Raw genomic sequence first — 16,997 nt, forward strand, 5'->3', positions numbered from 1 at the left:
CACCAGGCATCCGAACACAAGATAACATTACAGCATATATTGCATTTCATCTGCATGATCTGAGGTGCAAGTCATCTATGATGTACAAAAAAAAGAGCCACAGTGACATCCCCGATTGCAGCAACTTCCATTTTTATTACAGATATTATTTTGCACCAATTTCCCAAGAAGTGACCATTTTTTTTCTCTTGAACACATGGAATGGAAACAGTGATTTATTAGCCAATGTTTTATGTGATATTCTAATTTTGCAACTTTGGATGGAAACAGCTACTGAACAGTTGTATTTTTTATTAACGAACATTTTAACTAACATAAGTCTAATAAATACTGTAACAATTGTTCAAGTTAGTTAATGCATTAACAAATGTTAACTAATGGGACCTTTTTGTAAAGTGTTACCAATAAATTAAAACATAAATTAAATTAAAATAATAATAATAATAATAATAATAATAATAATAATAACATAAAATATATGCACTAAATATAAAAGTACTAAATGTCTTACATTATCAGGCAGGCTTTTGACCAGGCTGCTATGAGCCATGGGTTCAATACAGAGCAGATGAATAACCTCCCTCATAGTCACGTCCTCCTTAGTCACGTGACTTATTCCAGGTACGTACCGCTCACCTGCATATTTTGCATGTAAAATATATATATTAGGGGTGTAACGGTACATGTATTCTTCCCGAACCATCACGGAACGGACATCATGGTTCGGTGCATACAGTCAGACAACGAATACAGGCAGTCACAAGCGATCCTTACTACAATCCAGAAGGGAGCGCGTGCGGTAATGCAACGCTGTTTGCTAACTGCCACAACAGGAAAAAGAGCAGAAGAAGAGGAGATGATCTATGCACCAACCTAAAACAAGAGTTCAGATGGCACGCAAGAGCTAGCATATATGCTGAGCTTTGATTAATTTTTGTGACACGATCCACAAACTTTAAGGAAAGAAAACTGGGACGGCAGAAAGCACCATCCTGTTTGTCTTCTTTCTTTATTTTACAAAAATGCACAATGGGAAGCCTCAGGTGCTGCTTCACTCGCTGTCTCCTCGTGGAAAGGTGAGGTAAGCTCAAATGTAGATGGCACTTCTTGTCCTTCACGCTAAACTTTCCGTGATTTCTTGAAAAAGCGTAATTTTAAACTGATTAATGAACTCACGCGCAAAGAAAATGACAGCATAGGCTACGCATAACACGTTAATCAAACCAATAAGTTTGAAAACAGCCATTGCATTTTACTGTGCAGCATTGGTCAATCTATCAATTAAAGTAACAAATCAACAATTCCTTAATTTTTTTATTTAAGCAATAAGGAATCAGGGGGGCCCCCAGGCCCATTCATGCTAACACATATCAAAAGACATCATCCAGATGTGCCAATCACTGGAGCTAGACAGAAAAAGACTACAGGATTAAAAAAATAATAATAATAATTCTTATCTCTAAAGTTTTATTTTTCATTATTCTATTTATTTTGTACTTTTATAACACAAAAGATACTTTTCAGTTTTGTAGCTGATTATGACCAAATACACTATATTGCCAAAAGTTTTGGGACACCTGCCTTTACGTGCACATGAACTTTAATGACATCCCATTCTTAATCCGTAGGGTTTAATATGGAGTTGGCAAACCTTTTGCAGCTATAACAGCGTCAACTCTTCTGGGAAGGCTTTTCACAAGGTTTAGGAGTGTGTTTATGGGAATTTTTGACCATTCTTCTAGAAGCGCATTTGTGAGGTCAGGCACTGATGTTGGACGAGAAGGCTTGGCTCGCAGTCTCCGCTCTAATTCATCCCAAAGGTGTTCTATCGGGTTGAGGTCAGGACTCTGTGCAGGCCAGTCAAGTTCCTCCACACCAAACATCCATGTATCTTGATTTGTGCACTGGTGCGCAGTCATGTTGGAACAGGAAGGGGCCGTCCACAAACTGTTCCCACGAAGTTGGAAGCATGAAAGTGTCCAAAAATTTGCAATTGGCCAAGCCCAAGCCCTGAAAAACAACCCCACACCATAATCCCCCCTCCACCAAACTTTACACTCGGCACAATGCAGTCAGGCAAGTACCGTTCTCCTGGCAACCACCAAACCCAGACTCAACCATCGGACTGCCAGACAGAGAAGCATGATTCGTCACTCCAGAGAACACGTCTCCACTGCTCTAGAGTCCAGTGGCGGCGTTCTTTACACCACTGCATCCGACACTTTGCATTGCACTTGGTGATGTAAGGCTTGGATACAGCTGCTCAGCCATGGAAACCCATTCCATGAAGCTCTCTACACACTGTTCTTGAGCTAATCTGAAGGCCACACGAAGTTTGGAGGTCTGTAGCTATTGACTCTGCAGGAAGTTGGTGACTTCTGCACACTGTGCACCTCAGCATGCACTGACCCCGCTCTGTGACTTTATGTGGCCTACCACTTCGTGGCTGAGTTGCTGTTGTTCCCAATTGCTTCCACTTTGTTATGATACCACTAACAGTTGACCGTGAAATATTTAGTAGTGAGGAAATGTCACGAATGGACTTATTGCACAGGTGGAAACCTATCACGGTACCACGCTTGAATTCACTGAGCTCCTGAGAGTGACCCATTCTTTCACAAATGTTTGTAGAAGCAGTCTGCATGCCTAGGTGCTTGATTTCATACACTTGTGGCTATGGAAGTGATTGGAACACCTGAATTCAATGATTTGGAGGGGTGTCCCAATACTTTTGGCAATATAGTGTACCTTTAATTTTTTTTAATCAGCCCCACAAAAAACTATCACCTATGCAAGAGTGCATTCTGTTTACTGTTTACTTAGTGCTTAATACACTAAAGGAGGCTGTACTGTTACAACTACCTCAGGGGGACTAAATGCAGCTAGGTGGAACAAACTGTAATTTGCACTACCGTCTGTTCAAAATAAATGAAAAGAAACCTAGCATTGGGGATTTGTTGCTTTTTCCTGTTGTACCGAACTTGTATCGAACCCAAAACCAAGGAACGTACTGAACCGTGACTTCTGTGTACTGTTACACCCCTAATATATGGTAAAACAACAAAGGCAGTGTCTCCAGTCAAACCATTTACATAAAACAGCTGATAACACATCAACTAAAGACAGCAAATGGCAGCAAATCTGTAACAATGACCAAAACTCTATTTCAACCCAAAAAAAATAAAAAAAATAAAAAAAAAAACACTTGTAGAAGTGGGAATAAAAGGTCAAGTTGAGAGAACTTACCAACAATGACGATTATCAGGTAGAGCATCCCCTCTGTTAACCTATTCCACTGTTTCAGTACTTCCTGTGTGATGAAAAGGCAGAAACCAATCAAAATCAACAATTATTAACGAAAAATAATAAAAATAAAAATATGCATGTATTAACCAGCTTAGGAGAAGTTACTATGAAACTGTAGTTTGTAAACTACATGCTACTCAATAAGCTACACTACATAAATATGTAAATAAATGTATATAATCCACATGATCTCAGCTCCTCTTACTCACCTGATCTTTACTGGAGCAGTTGCCATTGAAAATATCGAAAAGTTCAAATCTCAAAAGAACAAGCATGAGGAAATGATTGGGGTTCATTTTGGAAGCAGCAATCTGTGGTTGGTCAGAAAATATAACTAATATGAATATATTTATAGATTTTAATTTTATAATTATGTTATATATTTTTAATATTATTATTGTATAATATACATTTTATATACACATTTATGATTTTATGCACATACCTGCAGCATCATAACATCCTTATCAAACATTTCATCTCTGCACTTAACATCCTGATAGTAATACACCTAACAGAGTCCAAAAACATAAGCAAACGTTAGAATGCATTAATGATGCAACACAACCTGTGTATTTAAAGGGGTCATATGCTATTTTACAAGTTCATTATTTTGATTATTAGGTATAAAAGAATAGATCAACATGCTTCAATGTTCTCCCAGGTTCAGGAAGCTGTCCTCTGTAAAATGTACTGTGCACAAGCAAACTTTTGGGTTGTAATGCTCAGGAACAGCTTTGTGTGTTTTGTATAAATGCACAAACAGATACATTACACACTAAAGGTAAACATTAAAAAGTATCATATGACCTCTTTAAATGTTCACAAATGAAATACAACATCAACTGCATCAATAATCTGCATCAATGTTAAAATGAAACTATGATTGTGTTTGAAATATCAGTTGATGATCCAACAGTTTTTATTCAGAGAAAGAATTTTTTTTTAATGTTCAGATTTTGAACATATTATTCAGGTTTTTTAGAGAATGTTGAACAATTGTACTTACAAATATTGTCTACTTTCATGTTTTAGTGACATCTGATGTTTGACCAGGCTTTAAAAAAAAAAGTGGAATTATCGGTGCTCTCACCTGGCTGACGAGTGACAGGCCATTTCTGCGCCACATATCGGCACTGACCTGAGAAGCCAACACAACACAACGCAGAGGCTGATCCGCTAACTCAGTGAAGTTCAGCTGTACCTGAAACACACACACACACACACACAGATATAAACCACAGTGCTAGAAATTCACACATTACAGGTTCATTTTGTTCATTAATTCTATACTCACAGGATCCACAAAGTCAGGGAGGTACCGGATTGCTCCAGTCTGGCACAACAGCACATATAAACCTGAGAGCAGATACAGACTGTGGTTAAATAACAGCCACAGAGTACTGTAGTAAAAAAAAAAAAAAAAAAAAGTTTAAGATAACAAAAATGATCAATGGTGCACTTTCATGAGTTCAAATAATATATGGAAATACACTACCGTTAAAAAGTTTGGGGTCTCCATATTTTTTTTTTTTTAAAGAAACTGATTATTTAATTTACCAAGTACAGTATGCTCTTTTGAACTTCCTATTCAATAAAGAATCCTGTAAGTATCACTGTCTTCACAAAAACATTAGGCAGCACAACTCAAGAAATGTTTCTTGAGCAGCAAATCAGCATATTAGAATGATTTCTGAAGGATCATGTGACACTGAAGACTGGAGTAATGATGCTGAAATGATGCTGAGTTAAATCTCACCACAAAGTCAAATTCTATTTTTGCATTTACTTTTATACATTAGTGTGCATACATACCATACACATTAGAATATATTATATTATATATATATATATATATATATATATATATATATATATATAAAAAATATAAAGATTTGTTTTTCTATTAAAAGCATGTCACGTAATGAAAACAGTTTTAGTTTTGTTTTTTCTAAAGAAATGCAGTCAAACAGGCATGGAACAGTAATGGCACAGTCATGCATGTCTGTAGATGTTCTGCCAAAATAGTTTGAAAGGAACAATGTCAAAGGCAAACAAGAGCTAAAATAAGAAACTACAAATATTACTTCCTCTATCATTTCAAAACATCACCAGTTAGAAACCCCCAAAATTCTGACTTCTGATGCAGAAATTCAACAATTCTGCTAATTCTGCTAACCAGCCAGTAGTCTGGAGATGGGCAGGTGAATGGAGATGGGCTCCTGGGAGACTTTGTATGGCCGTGCATGGAGGATCTGCTTGCACATGTAGCTGTCCGTCGGCTCGCTGCGGAAGGGCTGGTTGGTGCAGGACATTAGAGCTCTGTGACACTCCTGAAAGGCCAACAGCAGAACCCTCTCCTGTGCGTAAAAAAATCCATGTTTTATGGGGATTTTCCATAGACATAATGATTTTCATACTGTACAAACTGTATATTCTATCCCCAAACCCTACTAAAACACAACCCTCACAAAAACTTTCTGCATTTTTACATTTTCAAAAAACATAATTTAGTATGATTTATAAGCCGTTTTCCTCATGGGGACCAAAAATGTCCCCTCAAGGTCAAAGATTTCTGGTACTGCCATCCTTGTGGGGACAAGGTTTAGCAGGGCCACACAAACACACAGGTGTCCAACACAGTGTCACATTTTCAGGTCATTCATTAACCAGTGGATAAACAGTTTGTAATCAGTCAAGCAATAGTAAGTAGACTGTAGCAAATTCAAGCACTTGGTCTCAGCATTACAGTGAGTCATTCTGTAACCTGAAGTTGATTTTTACTTGATTTTGAGAACATTGTTTTCCATGAATATGATTACAAAACATAATTGATGGTAATGAAGCAAAATATGTTAGCATAGTGTTTTGTGTAACTGAGAAAAGTAGAAATAGTTTGACTTGACGATTGCACTCACATTGCACTGTGTAGCTGGTGGCACAACACAAGAGTTTTTAGCTTTATTTTTAGTTCAAAACCTCACACAATAATGTAGCTAAAGAATAATAGATGTTTACTGGAAACAAGACCATCCACTCATTGTCCCATTTCAGAAGTAAAACATTTGAAAATCTTTGTAAATTAAATACGAGTGAATGTGCCAAGGACAAATAACTAAATGTCAAAATCTAGAGAGAATTTTGGTGGGCATTTGGTTGTGATTGTCTTGAACCATGGCATATTTTTTATTCAATTTGAAATTGTCCAGATTTAGTAATATTTTTATGATGGTTAGGTAGATTTTATTCAAATGTATATGGTATCTTAAAACAGATGGTTATTATACCTGCAACAGTTCGCTAGTTCTTAAATTTGCAAATTTATTTTTCAAATGAATACTTTTTTATTCGTCAAAGAATCCTAAAAATGATTACCGTTTCTTCTTTCAAAACCATTAAAAATCTTACCGACTCCAAAGTTTTAAATGGTGGTGTATTCATTTTATATATTCATACTATATAATCATGTTATTTTATTAACACTCCCTATGAATCACTTCTGTATCTTATCCTGAAAAGCATCACAGAAAAGCAAGATCTCTGACTGGCCGTGACTCACGTCAGAAGAACACCAGTCCTGAAACATGGCAATAATGTGGCGTAGCTGCATCTGGAGGGTAAATCCCGCCTCCCACTCCGGCTCCACTTCAACATGCTGACCAAACTGCCTCTTCACCTCCTCCATCCCCTGCCATCAAAGAATGAGGTTCAATTAAGCTACAGATCAAACCAAACTACAGCCTTTCAGGCAAAAAACCTTTTTAAGCATTACCTGCATACAGCAAAGGAAGCGGAGAAAGACGCATAAACCTTCGAGGAACTTCACCCTCATCGTCTCCGTCCAGACAGAGGGCTTACTGATTAAAATGTACCTGATAACGTCAAAATGAAACCAATCTGCATTGAGCCAACTGATAAAAATAAACAAAGCTGTTTTTATTTTCCATAATTCAAGGATTGTGTGTAGACCTGAGATCATGGAAGATAACTTGAACCCGGAAGAACTTGTCGGGGTTGTGGCCCTGGAAGTGGAAGCGGTGGTTGTTGTCCAGATGTTCCTGCATCATCTCCATTACAGTGTCTATAATGACCTTGATGACGTTGCCCTCCTCTATCAACTGCCTAGCCTGAAAAAAAAAAAAAAAAAAAAAAGAGGTCTGTTTCTTACACTGATAATCCTGCTTTAGTACACAAGTCATTCTTATGATACTTTCAGTCATTTTGAAGCTTGACCTTCACATTTTATTTCATTATGTTAAACAACAACAACAACAGGATATTCTTACAAAATTCCCCTTTTGTGTTCCACTGAAAGGAAGTCATAAAGGTTTAGAATGACATAGGGGTGAGTAAATGATGACAGAATTTTCCTTTGTAGGTAAACTAACCCTTTAAAGGCTGGAGACAAGGTTCAAGTACCAGGTACAAGTATTAAAACTTGTACAAGTAAAAAAAAAAAAAAAAAAAGCACAAACGCTTCTAGGTACACAAGTGGTATTTCCAAAATTTGCCAGAATACAGTTCATAAAGTGACAAGTATGTACTGCATTCTCACATTCTGTATGTTAATACATACAAAATTTAGTTTCTTTGTAATTACTATATTAAAATTACTGCAATTACTATGTAACTATTACATTAACTCCATTTTCACAAGTAGGAAACTCAAATGCAATGAACACAATGGATCTCTATTACGTTTAATTAAATGATTCAGACATGTGATAGTTGTCATTTCTGCTAGCCGTTCATCATACCAATGTGGGAACAGTGAAGATTTGCACAGACAAGGCTGTGATTGAGATGTTCCTCTGATGGTCATCACTGATGAAGTCTTCCTGAAGCTGCTTGTAGTGCTGAAACATGATATACACACGTTAGGCCTCACCTCTGCTGTTTTTACTAATGCCAAGCACGTGACAAGCGTAAAACAACAACTACTCAAACATTAAAATATATGTGAAAGGATATGCAGCTGTAAAATTATACCTCTGTGAATTTCATGGCAAACTGCCTCTTGTATTCAGTGTCCATCAGTAAACTACTGAAAATTAACTCATGGACGACTTTGCGGGCTCCTGAAGAGAGTTAAAACAGATTTAGAGAGTTAGAGACAGTACTAAGAAGATCTTACCAGATTTTAAATGTTTTCAGGCTATTGAAAGTGCATAACCTAATTGTAGAGTAGTTACTATATCAGATTTTTCACTACACGATTATCATGGCCAAAATAATTCATGATGAACAATATTTTACGATATCTATAGAAATCTGGGAAAAAATAAATAAATAATGCTATCAGTGAAATTCATCTTTGTTTTTGTTTTTTCGAACAGTCACTCAATTGCATACAAAAGGAACAATTACACCTAATGGCAAACAGTTTGAAATAACTTCCTTCAGTGAACTGATGTGACTTATCACAGAATGAGGCAGAAATTATATTTTATATATTATATATTATATTTTATATTTTATAGTATTCTATACAGTGATAAAAGTTATGTCAATTGGCATTGCATTATAAATATACATTAACCTTATAAAAATACCCAAGATGGCTTGGAGAACAGAGATAAACCATATACTGTCGCAATAATTCTCTTCATGTTTAATCAGTCAAAATGCCTCTGCATTTTATTCAGCTATAGGATGTCTTTTCCATATTAGAGATCTCCAGTAAATATGTTTTATTACTCCTATGAGTCTCACTTGTGGACTTTCTGTGCGAGGGCGCCCTCCGGTGTTGAGTATGAATGAAACAAATCACATGTTTAGAGTTTGACGTTCCATAATGCTCATATATTTCGGGCAAAAATAAAAAAAAAAAATACAAAAATACTGCTCTCTTGGTGGTATCGGCAAGCCCTGCGGACTCATTTTCATGTAACCCAAAAAAGCATCCACATTAGCAAGCTAACTTTCTTGGTCGAGTGTCTCGTCTTTCATATTTGACGACATGTTTTTACGCATCAGTAGCAGCTGCGCACTGTGTCTGCTTGTTTTATGAGAGGTGGCAGCCAGCGTTAGGGTGCAATACTGCCACCTACTGTACGTTGGGATGTCAACCAGATACTGGCGCTGGATTACTTACGTGTCATATTATCATATGTGTACTATTCATTTTAAATATTATGGTTACCGCCAATACCGGTATATTGCGACACCCCTAATTAACGATAACGATATTTCACTTTTAAAATATCACGATTATGGTCAATACCGGTATATCACAACACCCCTATTGTAGAGACTGCAATATTTACCTTTATAAAGTTTGGCATCATGCAGCATGAGTCGACTGATCAAGCAGAGTTTATCATTGTCAGCGGCTGGCTCCAAAGCCACCTGGCAGAACACCTCCCTGAGGCCAACTAAAGAAACAACAACAACAAGAACAAAACCTCTGCATTTTTATAAAAATAAGCTACATAAAAGCATGTCTGAAAACCCTGGAAACATTTCTTCTAAGGAAAAAATATTGAAATGTGTAAATAAATATAGATTGTTGTTATATATAACAAATAAATAAATAAACTAAAAATAACATTATTATTACTAACAAAAATTAAAAAAAAAAAAAAATATATATATATATATATATATATATATATTTTATCAGAATTACAGAATTAATACATTTTAGTTCTATAAATAATAATTAATATTAATATTAATATTATTTACTAAAAATGAGAAAAATAATTAATTTTTCATTTATTTTATATAAAAATATACAATAACAAAAAAACAACAAAACACACACACACACAAACAACAGGGTTAAGAAGAGTCATTCACTTGGGAATCAGACTACACACGTTTCCACTATAGATTTAGGGTGCATTCACACTTGCAGTTCGCTTCTCTTCATTCCTTAAGGCTGATTTATACTTCTGCGTCGAGTGTACGCCTTAGCTACGATGTAGGCTGTGTGTACCACGCATAGCCTACAACGTAGCCTGACGTGCACCTCTTCAAAAAGCGTCAATTCTACAGCAAGCGCTGTGATTGGTCTGCTAGAACCACTCCCTTGGGTCAAAAAACTGGCGCGGAGCAATAAGAGAAGAGCGAGCGTTTTCAACTTCCATAGGAATGAAAAACGCTCTGTTTCAGGGGACACATGCAGTCATACTGCAACAAAAGTCGTTACCTATTTGCCGCTTCTATTTGTAAGCTTCTCTGACAACGTAAATGACAAGCTGCTTCTTCTTCGGCTTTTGTCTTGATACTCAACATGACCGCGGACACTGCCTGCTAGTGGTCTGCATGCATGTCGACGCGGACAACGATGCAGAAGTATAAATGAAAACGGACGCATAGCCTACGGCGCCGAAGCTCCGGCATAGGTCTGACGCAGAAGTATAAATCAGCCTTTAGGTCCTGACCGAAAAAGGAAAATGTTGCTTAGCGTTCACACTGTGATTTTTAACACCAAAAATGATGTATTATTACGTATATTTTTCATCGGAACTTACCAAACATCCAATACTGTGTGCTTGAGAATTCTGTCCTTTTTAGATCATGTTTTTGTTTCCTTTAGATGTCTTTAGTCTGTGCTGCGTTCATATTTCAGTTGAACCGCACCAGAGTTCGTTTTTTATTGCGCACCAGGGTTCAGATGACAGCGTTCACACTTAAAATGAAACAGATCAATCGCACCAGAGTGAACCAGAGCGTGACAAATGTGAACACACCCTCAGAAGGGCTGAATCTATCTTTGCACTATAGATTCAGAAGGGCTTACTACAGCCATGAAACGAATGCCGAGAAAATTTCACTGTTGTAAAAAGTAATGTATTGTTAAAAAAAAAAAATGGAACAGTTATGATTAAGAACCAGTTCTTAGTTCACAAGTCCTCAATGCTCCCAATGGTCTACCTGAGTAGCCAATGATCTTCTGGAACCATGCGCCAAGTCTGAGGGCGAAGGTCTGATGAGCCATAACAGCAGAGTGAAGAATCTCCACCCGTAAAGGTTTCTGGATAATATGCTCTGAGTTACGCTGCAGAGGAAAGACAAATGTGAAATAGTCATTACATCTACCAAACACTACAAAAAGCTTTTTAAAAATGGGTGTGTATAAAGAGTGTACCAAGTATGTTTACCCTTATATTTTCCTTGGCTTCTTGACCGGTTCTAAGGGTTCCTCTCTTCACTGCTTTCCGCCCCTGACATAATAATAACAGCACTAATGAAAAGTCTGTGCGTTGACCATGTAAGACCATGTGGAAAGTGGATGCTCAGAAAACTCACTTCCTTGTCAATGAGTGCAGTGTAGATTTGAGCCTGATTCTGGTCGCAGGCGATTGCTCGCTGAAGTGTGTAGATGACGTGGTCATATGAGTGATGTTCATCGTTGTAGAGCACACAGTAGTAGGTGTCTTCTTTCACTCTAGACACAACATTAAACAACATTAAGCTTGAGCCTTTTTTTTTTTGCTAAAGTCGGAGAACGGTTTGGAATTTGGGTTTTAGTAACTGCATATCTCACTTTGGCTTCAGCTCTTCTGATAGTTCATTGTTCTCTTCCCAAACCAGCATGTCTGTTGTGTACCGCAGCAGCAGGTGGAACAGCGTCTGAGCCCTTTCCTGAAGGTCTGGATCCATCACACACTCGTCCTGTGACACACATAATGGCAACTGTCACGGGGAGTAGTTTAGCTTTTAGTTGTTCACAGAATGGTTACACTTGTTTGTGTTCACTTACAACACTCTATTAATTCACCCTTAAGTAAATATTTAGCTAAATGTTCAAACTGCTCATTTCCATATAATGAAAGTGAATGGGGACTAAAGCTGTTAAGCTTCAAAGCTGATAAAAAAGCACCATAAATGTTTATGACTCATCAATACACACTGTTTGAGGTCAATGATGATTATAAGAAAACTAATGACAGTGTTCTCACATTTTAAGACCAATGAATCTTCATGATCTTTTCATGACAAGTTATTTGTGATGGAAAAAAATATATATATTTTTATAGATGTCATACTCACAAGAATATTCTTATATTTTTAAGTAGAAAAATATATATTGGCTATAAACATTTCTAAATTTTAAGATTTCCATGACTTTTCTATGGTTCCAAAAAAAAAAAAAAAAAAAAAAAAATTGTAGCTTTTCTAGAACTGTTTTTGTTCTTCCAAGTTCTTCCAAGGCTGCTTTTTAAAAAAAATAAAATAAAACAATACAATAAAACAGTAATATTGTGAACAATTTAAAATAACTGCTTTCTATTTACTATATTTTAAAATGTAATTTATTCCTGTGATGTCAAAGCTAAATTTTCAGCATCATTACTCCAGCCTTCAGTGTCACATGATCCTTCAGAATTCATTCTAATATGCTGCTCGAGAAACAGTTCTTATTATCAATGTTGAAAACAGTTGTGCTGCTTATTATTTTTGCGTAAACCATGATACATTTTTTTTTTTTTCATAATCCTTTGATTAATAGGTTCAGATAAACAGAATTTGAATCTTGACATTACGCATTATAAATGTCTTTAATATCACTTTTGATCAATTTAATGTGTCTCCACGGAATAAAAGTATTCATTTCTTACTGACCCCAAACTTTGGAAAAGTAGAAAATGGGGTTATAATTGAAATTTCAGATCTACAGCAAATAAGAAGATTTTCAGTAAATAATGATTTAAATTGTGGCCTTGTCTCACATGACTTCAGTAGATCTGAAATATAGTGCACGGATCATGTGGAAAAGAACAGCTTGGACATTCTACTAAACATCTCCTTTTGTGTTCCACAGGAAAAACAAGTCATATGGGTTCGAAACAACAAACCATGTTGAGAATTTAAATTCTGGAGGTGAATTATTCCTTTACGATCTTTTAAGTGGCTTTTTACTGCTATTTTAGGGACAACAGGCTCTCAGAGGAAGATCACAAAAACACAGCATCAAAAGAACTCACTGTTGTTTATTCTCATTTGTATATTTGTCTGATATCTGGCAGGAATTCAAGCTCCCAAAGGTCTACTGCTGTAACCTTCTAAAAATCCTCAATTTCCTTAACACCACAATCTGTAACATCTCCTAAAAGCCAGTCACTCCAATAACAGTTCAGTTACCGAAAGTGCTCATAATTTGACTGCGCAAGCAGCAAAATGATAGAACACAAAACATGGCAGAACCTTTGAGCAGGATATGATGTTTGTTTATTTGGTTTAATGTCCATCTGTCATGTTCATTATGTGCATGTTTAGATCTCGCCTGAGGGTGTCAAACACAAAAAAAAAGGCACCTGCTGTTTTCCGACAAAGGTGAGGATGCGGTGAGTGGCCATGAGTGAGTGTGGATCACGAGCCTGATCTTATCACGGCGGATCTATTGAGTTATCTGACCGCTGAAGCAGACCATCTGCTTTCCAGGCCAAAATCCAGGCACACAGCTAGAAATCTGTCATGATTACGTCCCATATCAGTACATCCTCGCTTTTGATGGAATACTGGGATTTAAATGAATGTTTATGCCCTTAAACACCAACAAGTCTGTCAGTTGGATTCTAATACATTTATTTACTTGTACAACAAACCCTCTCACGAAAGACTTTTCTTATTCTCCTACTCCTGTAGTCCCTTTTTTTTTTCCAGCTGGTTTTGCATCACAGCCCTCCTGTGTGTCACTTTCCCACACACTTTGTGTTTTTCCCACAGAGGGAGGGTTGGGGGTTAGCAAACGCAAGGGCAGAACGGCTCCTCTGACCTCAAGGCAGGAAGTTAGTTCAACAATACTGTTCATGGAAAAATCTACAACAATCTTAACATCGATAAGCTTCTGGAGAATGAACTGTACCGTTTCCATAGTAACTGTAGTGCCAGGGTCGTGTTGAGAGCAGCAGGGTCCGGTCTTCCAAGCCTCCAAGTCTCCACAATCGCAAAAACCTCCTCCTGCTGAGGCATGCATCTGCGGTTGCAACGTAAATGATAAATACATAATATAACATATAAGATTAAAAAATAATTATATTTTGATGGAGATAATTTGTAATTAGTGGACCTTTGCCAGTGGCGAGACAATAGCATAGGGTCCAGCACTACAACACATGGTGCAACTGTACTTTAAGAGATCCGAGTTTGAATCCTGGCTCAAGGTATAGCCTTCTCAAGCCAAAATTTGAAATGTACATTCATGAGGCAGTCATGGCCTAATGGTTAGAGAGTCATGGTTGCGGGTTTGAGTCTTAATACTGGCAAAAAATGACCGAGGTGCCCTTGAGCAAGACACCTAACTCACAATCGCTCCCCGGGTGCCACAGCAAAAATGGCTGCCCACTGCTCCGGGTGTGTGTGTTCACTCACTACTCCTAATGTAGGTGCACTAACTAGATGGGTTAAATGCAGAGGACCATTTCCAAGTAACCGTACTTGGCCTTCACATGCCACTTTCACTTTCAGTATATATTATCAAGGTTTATCACAGTTAGTTTGATTTAAAAAATAATAATAAAATAATATTTATAATAATAATAATAATAATAATAATAATGAGTGCATGTACCTTGTAGCGATGACTTCTGTGCACACTCTTCTGGAAGCATTCTATGCAGAGTACACAGGTGGGATCTATTGCACAGTCCCTGGAAATACATATAAGGATGATTCAAGGCAAGGAAAGTAATAGTGTCAAAAGAAACCTATACAGCAACGACATCTAAAAAGGCTTCTCATGAACTCATCAGAAAAACTTAATTGAAATATAAGTTACTTCGACTCCAGTGTTTGACTAATATAGTTTTTTTTTTAGTTTTTTTATTGGCTAATGCTTAAAAAAAAATTGTGGAAAAAGAAAAAAAAAATAATAATAGCCTAATCGCTCAAGTACATGAATTCCATATATCGCCTAGAAAAAGTGCAAAGAACGGTCCCTTCATAATCACTAAAAAGCTGTCACTCATTTTAGTCCATCACGATGACATGATCTTACAAGGTTCCATTACAATCAATGAAGCTGTCTACACTGCACAATGAATCTTTTATTTACATGATGTCTGCACTTTGTTATAATGAGATGATTTGTGAGCGTGCAGAACTAGACAAAAACTCCGGCTTTGAGCGGTGAGTGGATTCTAAATTAAACACCTCTGATTGGCCATTGCGTTCAAGAAATCAACAGATATGTCTATTAGTAAATTCCATGCTAGCCTCAAGTCCAAGGCCAGAGGAAGCCTTGTCCGGCCTTACAAACTCGGTCTATGATTATTTACCTTTGTCTATTGTTCTTATTCTGTTCATTGGTTATTTTAGGCCTATTTGTAAGTGGATTTTGTTGTTTTCATGAACCTGCTGGCTGACAATAAATCACATATAACTCATCTTAATTGACTAATTATTTTTAACCCATGTATTGTAAAATGATGCAATTTGAGAGCAGGCATTGAGGTCCACCCATTTCACCAAGATCCACTCACTTTAAAATGTCTGGCCTCGCCACTAACTTGAATAAGTAAAATGTGCATTATCCACTGACGAGGCTGTCCAATGAACATCGAATTGCCCAAATACCGGCCCATCAATCAGTCTTGCTGATGACTGCATAAACTGTGAAGTATATTATTAAACGGTCTCCATTCTAACCTGCAGGAGTAGACAGTCTCGCCCTCTTTAAAGACACGTCCACACAGCTGAGCTGATGAGCTGCTGTTGTATTGCTGCAGCTTCTCCAGGCCGACACAGGGGTCCTCCCCAAAAAGAAAGCACTCCAGAGGATACAGGAGGCGTTCCTCAACCTTTTGCTCCTCCTCCCCTTGTTGTGGTTCTGTCTCCAGGCAGTAAATAAGGGGGACCTGCTCCCCCAAATAGTGGAGTATAGCAGCCCCTCTGTTTGAAGCCTCCTGCCATTTCTGGTGGGAAAAGAGAAAGAACATAAACAAAATAATTAAATTAAACTAACTAAATACATTACATGATTATATGATGAAACATGGAATTTTTAATGTTATATTTTTGAAATACACATATTCAAAAATTACACTTTAGCAATCAAAACGTCCTCCTCAGTCCAAAAAGACCATTTATTGAAACAAAAGAGTTGCAAGGACCACTTTTATGGTGCTTTTGTGACCTTTATGATGAGAAAAAGCTTTAGATCCCATTTATTGTAATTGCATGGAAAAGAGTGACTAGTACACTTATCAAAAATTGTCCTTTTGTTTTCTATGGGGCAGCATAGTTTTCAAAAAAGTCAAGCTTGGCAACTAGTCTAAAAATTCTTAATTTTGACATATATCTTATCAATGCACAAAATGCAATGTAATGATCTGCACCAACCAAACCAAGAAGTTTTAGAGCTACTAAATGCACAGAGAAACCATCTCATAAATGGTCTTTGACCCCTAGAAGCATAATCAAAACCATGGTACATACCAGTTCATGCCAAAATAACTGAATTTTGACTGAATTAACCTTACTGTCTGCAGCAAGATCAGTCGAGGAAGGACCAAGGGTCAGTCCTGACGCACACAACTTGACACTTATTTTCAAAGTGCTGGTTAATTTCAATGTTAACTGACTAACAAATGAGGCTGTTATGCAACGTAATATTCTGAGCTGGCACAGCTACATTATAGTATAATATGAAAGCACATTCATGTGCCATCTCTGATTATCATCAGGAAGAGATTCAACTCAATATCACTTTCATTTTTAATCTTCAGACAGCAAGTCTACAT

General features: G+C 37.0%; 1 protein-coding gene across 1 annotated transcript in view; it reads right to left on the bottom strand.

Moving 5' to 3' along the window:
* Positions 1-16,997, bottom strand: part of ubr1 (ubiquitin protein ligase E3 component n-recognin 1) — a 32,319-nt gene that overhangs the window by 14,648 nt on the left and 674 nt on the right. The window contains exons 2-21 of the mRNA XM_051867661.1: positions 15,904-16,169; positions 14,828-14,906; positions 14,123-14,233; positions 11,801-11,928; positions 11,563-11,701; positions 11,415-11,477; positions 11,188-11,311; positions 9,573-9,680; positions 8,296-8,384; positions 8,064-8,162; positions 7,276-7,433; positions 7,079-7,178; positions 6,866-6,994; positions 5,486-5,666; positions 4,604-4,665; positions 4,400-4,510; positions 3,752-3,817; positions 3,516-3,617; positions 3,247-3,310; positions 512-636 (exon numbers count right to left, since the gene is read on the bottom strand). Of these exons, the coding sequence (XP_051723621.1) occupies positions 512-636; positions 3,247-3,310; positions 3,516-3,617; positions 3,752-3,817; positions 4,400-4,510; positions 4,604-4,665; positions 5,486-5,666; positions 6,866-6,994; positions 7,079-7,178; positions 7,276-7,433; positions 8,064-8,162; positions 8,296-8,384; positions 9,573-9,680; positions 11,188-11,311; positions 11,415-11,477; positions 11,563-11,701; positions 11,801-11,928; positions 14,123-14,233; positions 14,828-14,906; positions 15,904-16,169 (2,304 nt within the window). The remainder of the gene's footprint in view (positions 1-511; positions 637-3,246; positions 3,311-3,515; positions 3,618-3,751; positions 3,818-4,399; positions 4,511-4,603; positions 4,666-5,485; positions 5,667-6,865; positions 6,995-7,078; positions 7,179-7,275; positions 7,434-8,063; positions 8,163-8,295; positions 8,385-9,572; positions 9,681-11,187; positions 11,312-11,414; positions 11,478-11,562; positions 11,702-11,800; positions 11,929-14,122; positions 14,234-14,827; positions 14,907-15,903; positions 16,170-16,997) is intronic.

This window comes from Ctenopharyngodon idella, chromosome 17 (genome assembly GCF_019924925.1).
Source record: "Ctenopharyngodon idella isolate HZGC_01 chromosome 17, HZGC01, whole genome shotgun sequence".
Classification (NCBI taxonomy): Eukaryota; Metazoa; Chordata; class Actinopteri; order Cypriniformes; family Xenocyprididae; genus Ctenopharyngodon; species Ctenopharyngodon idella.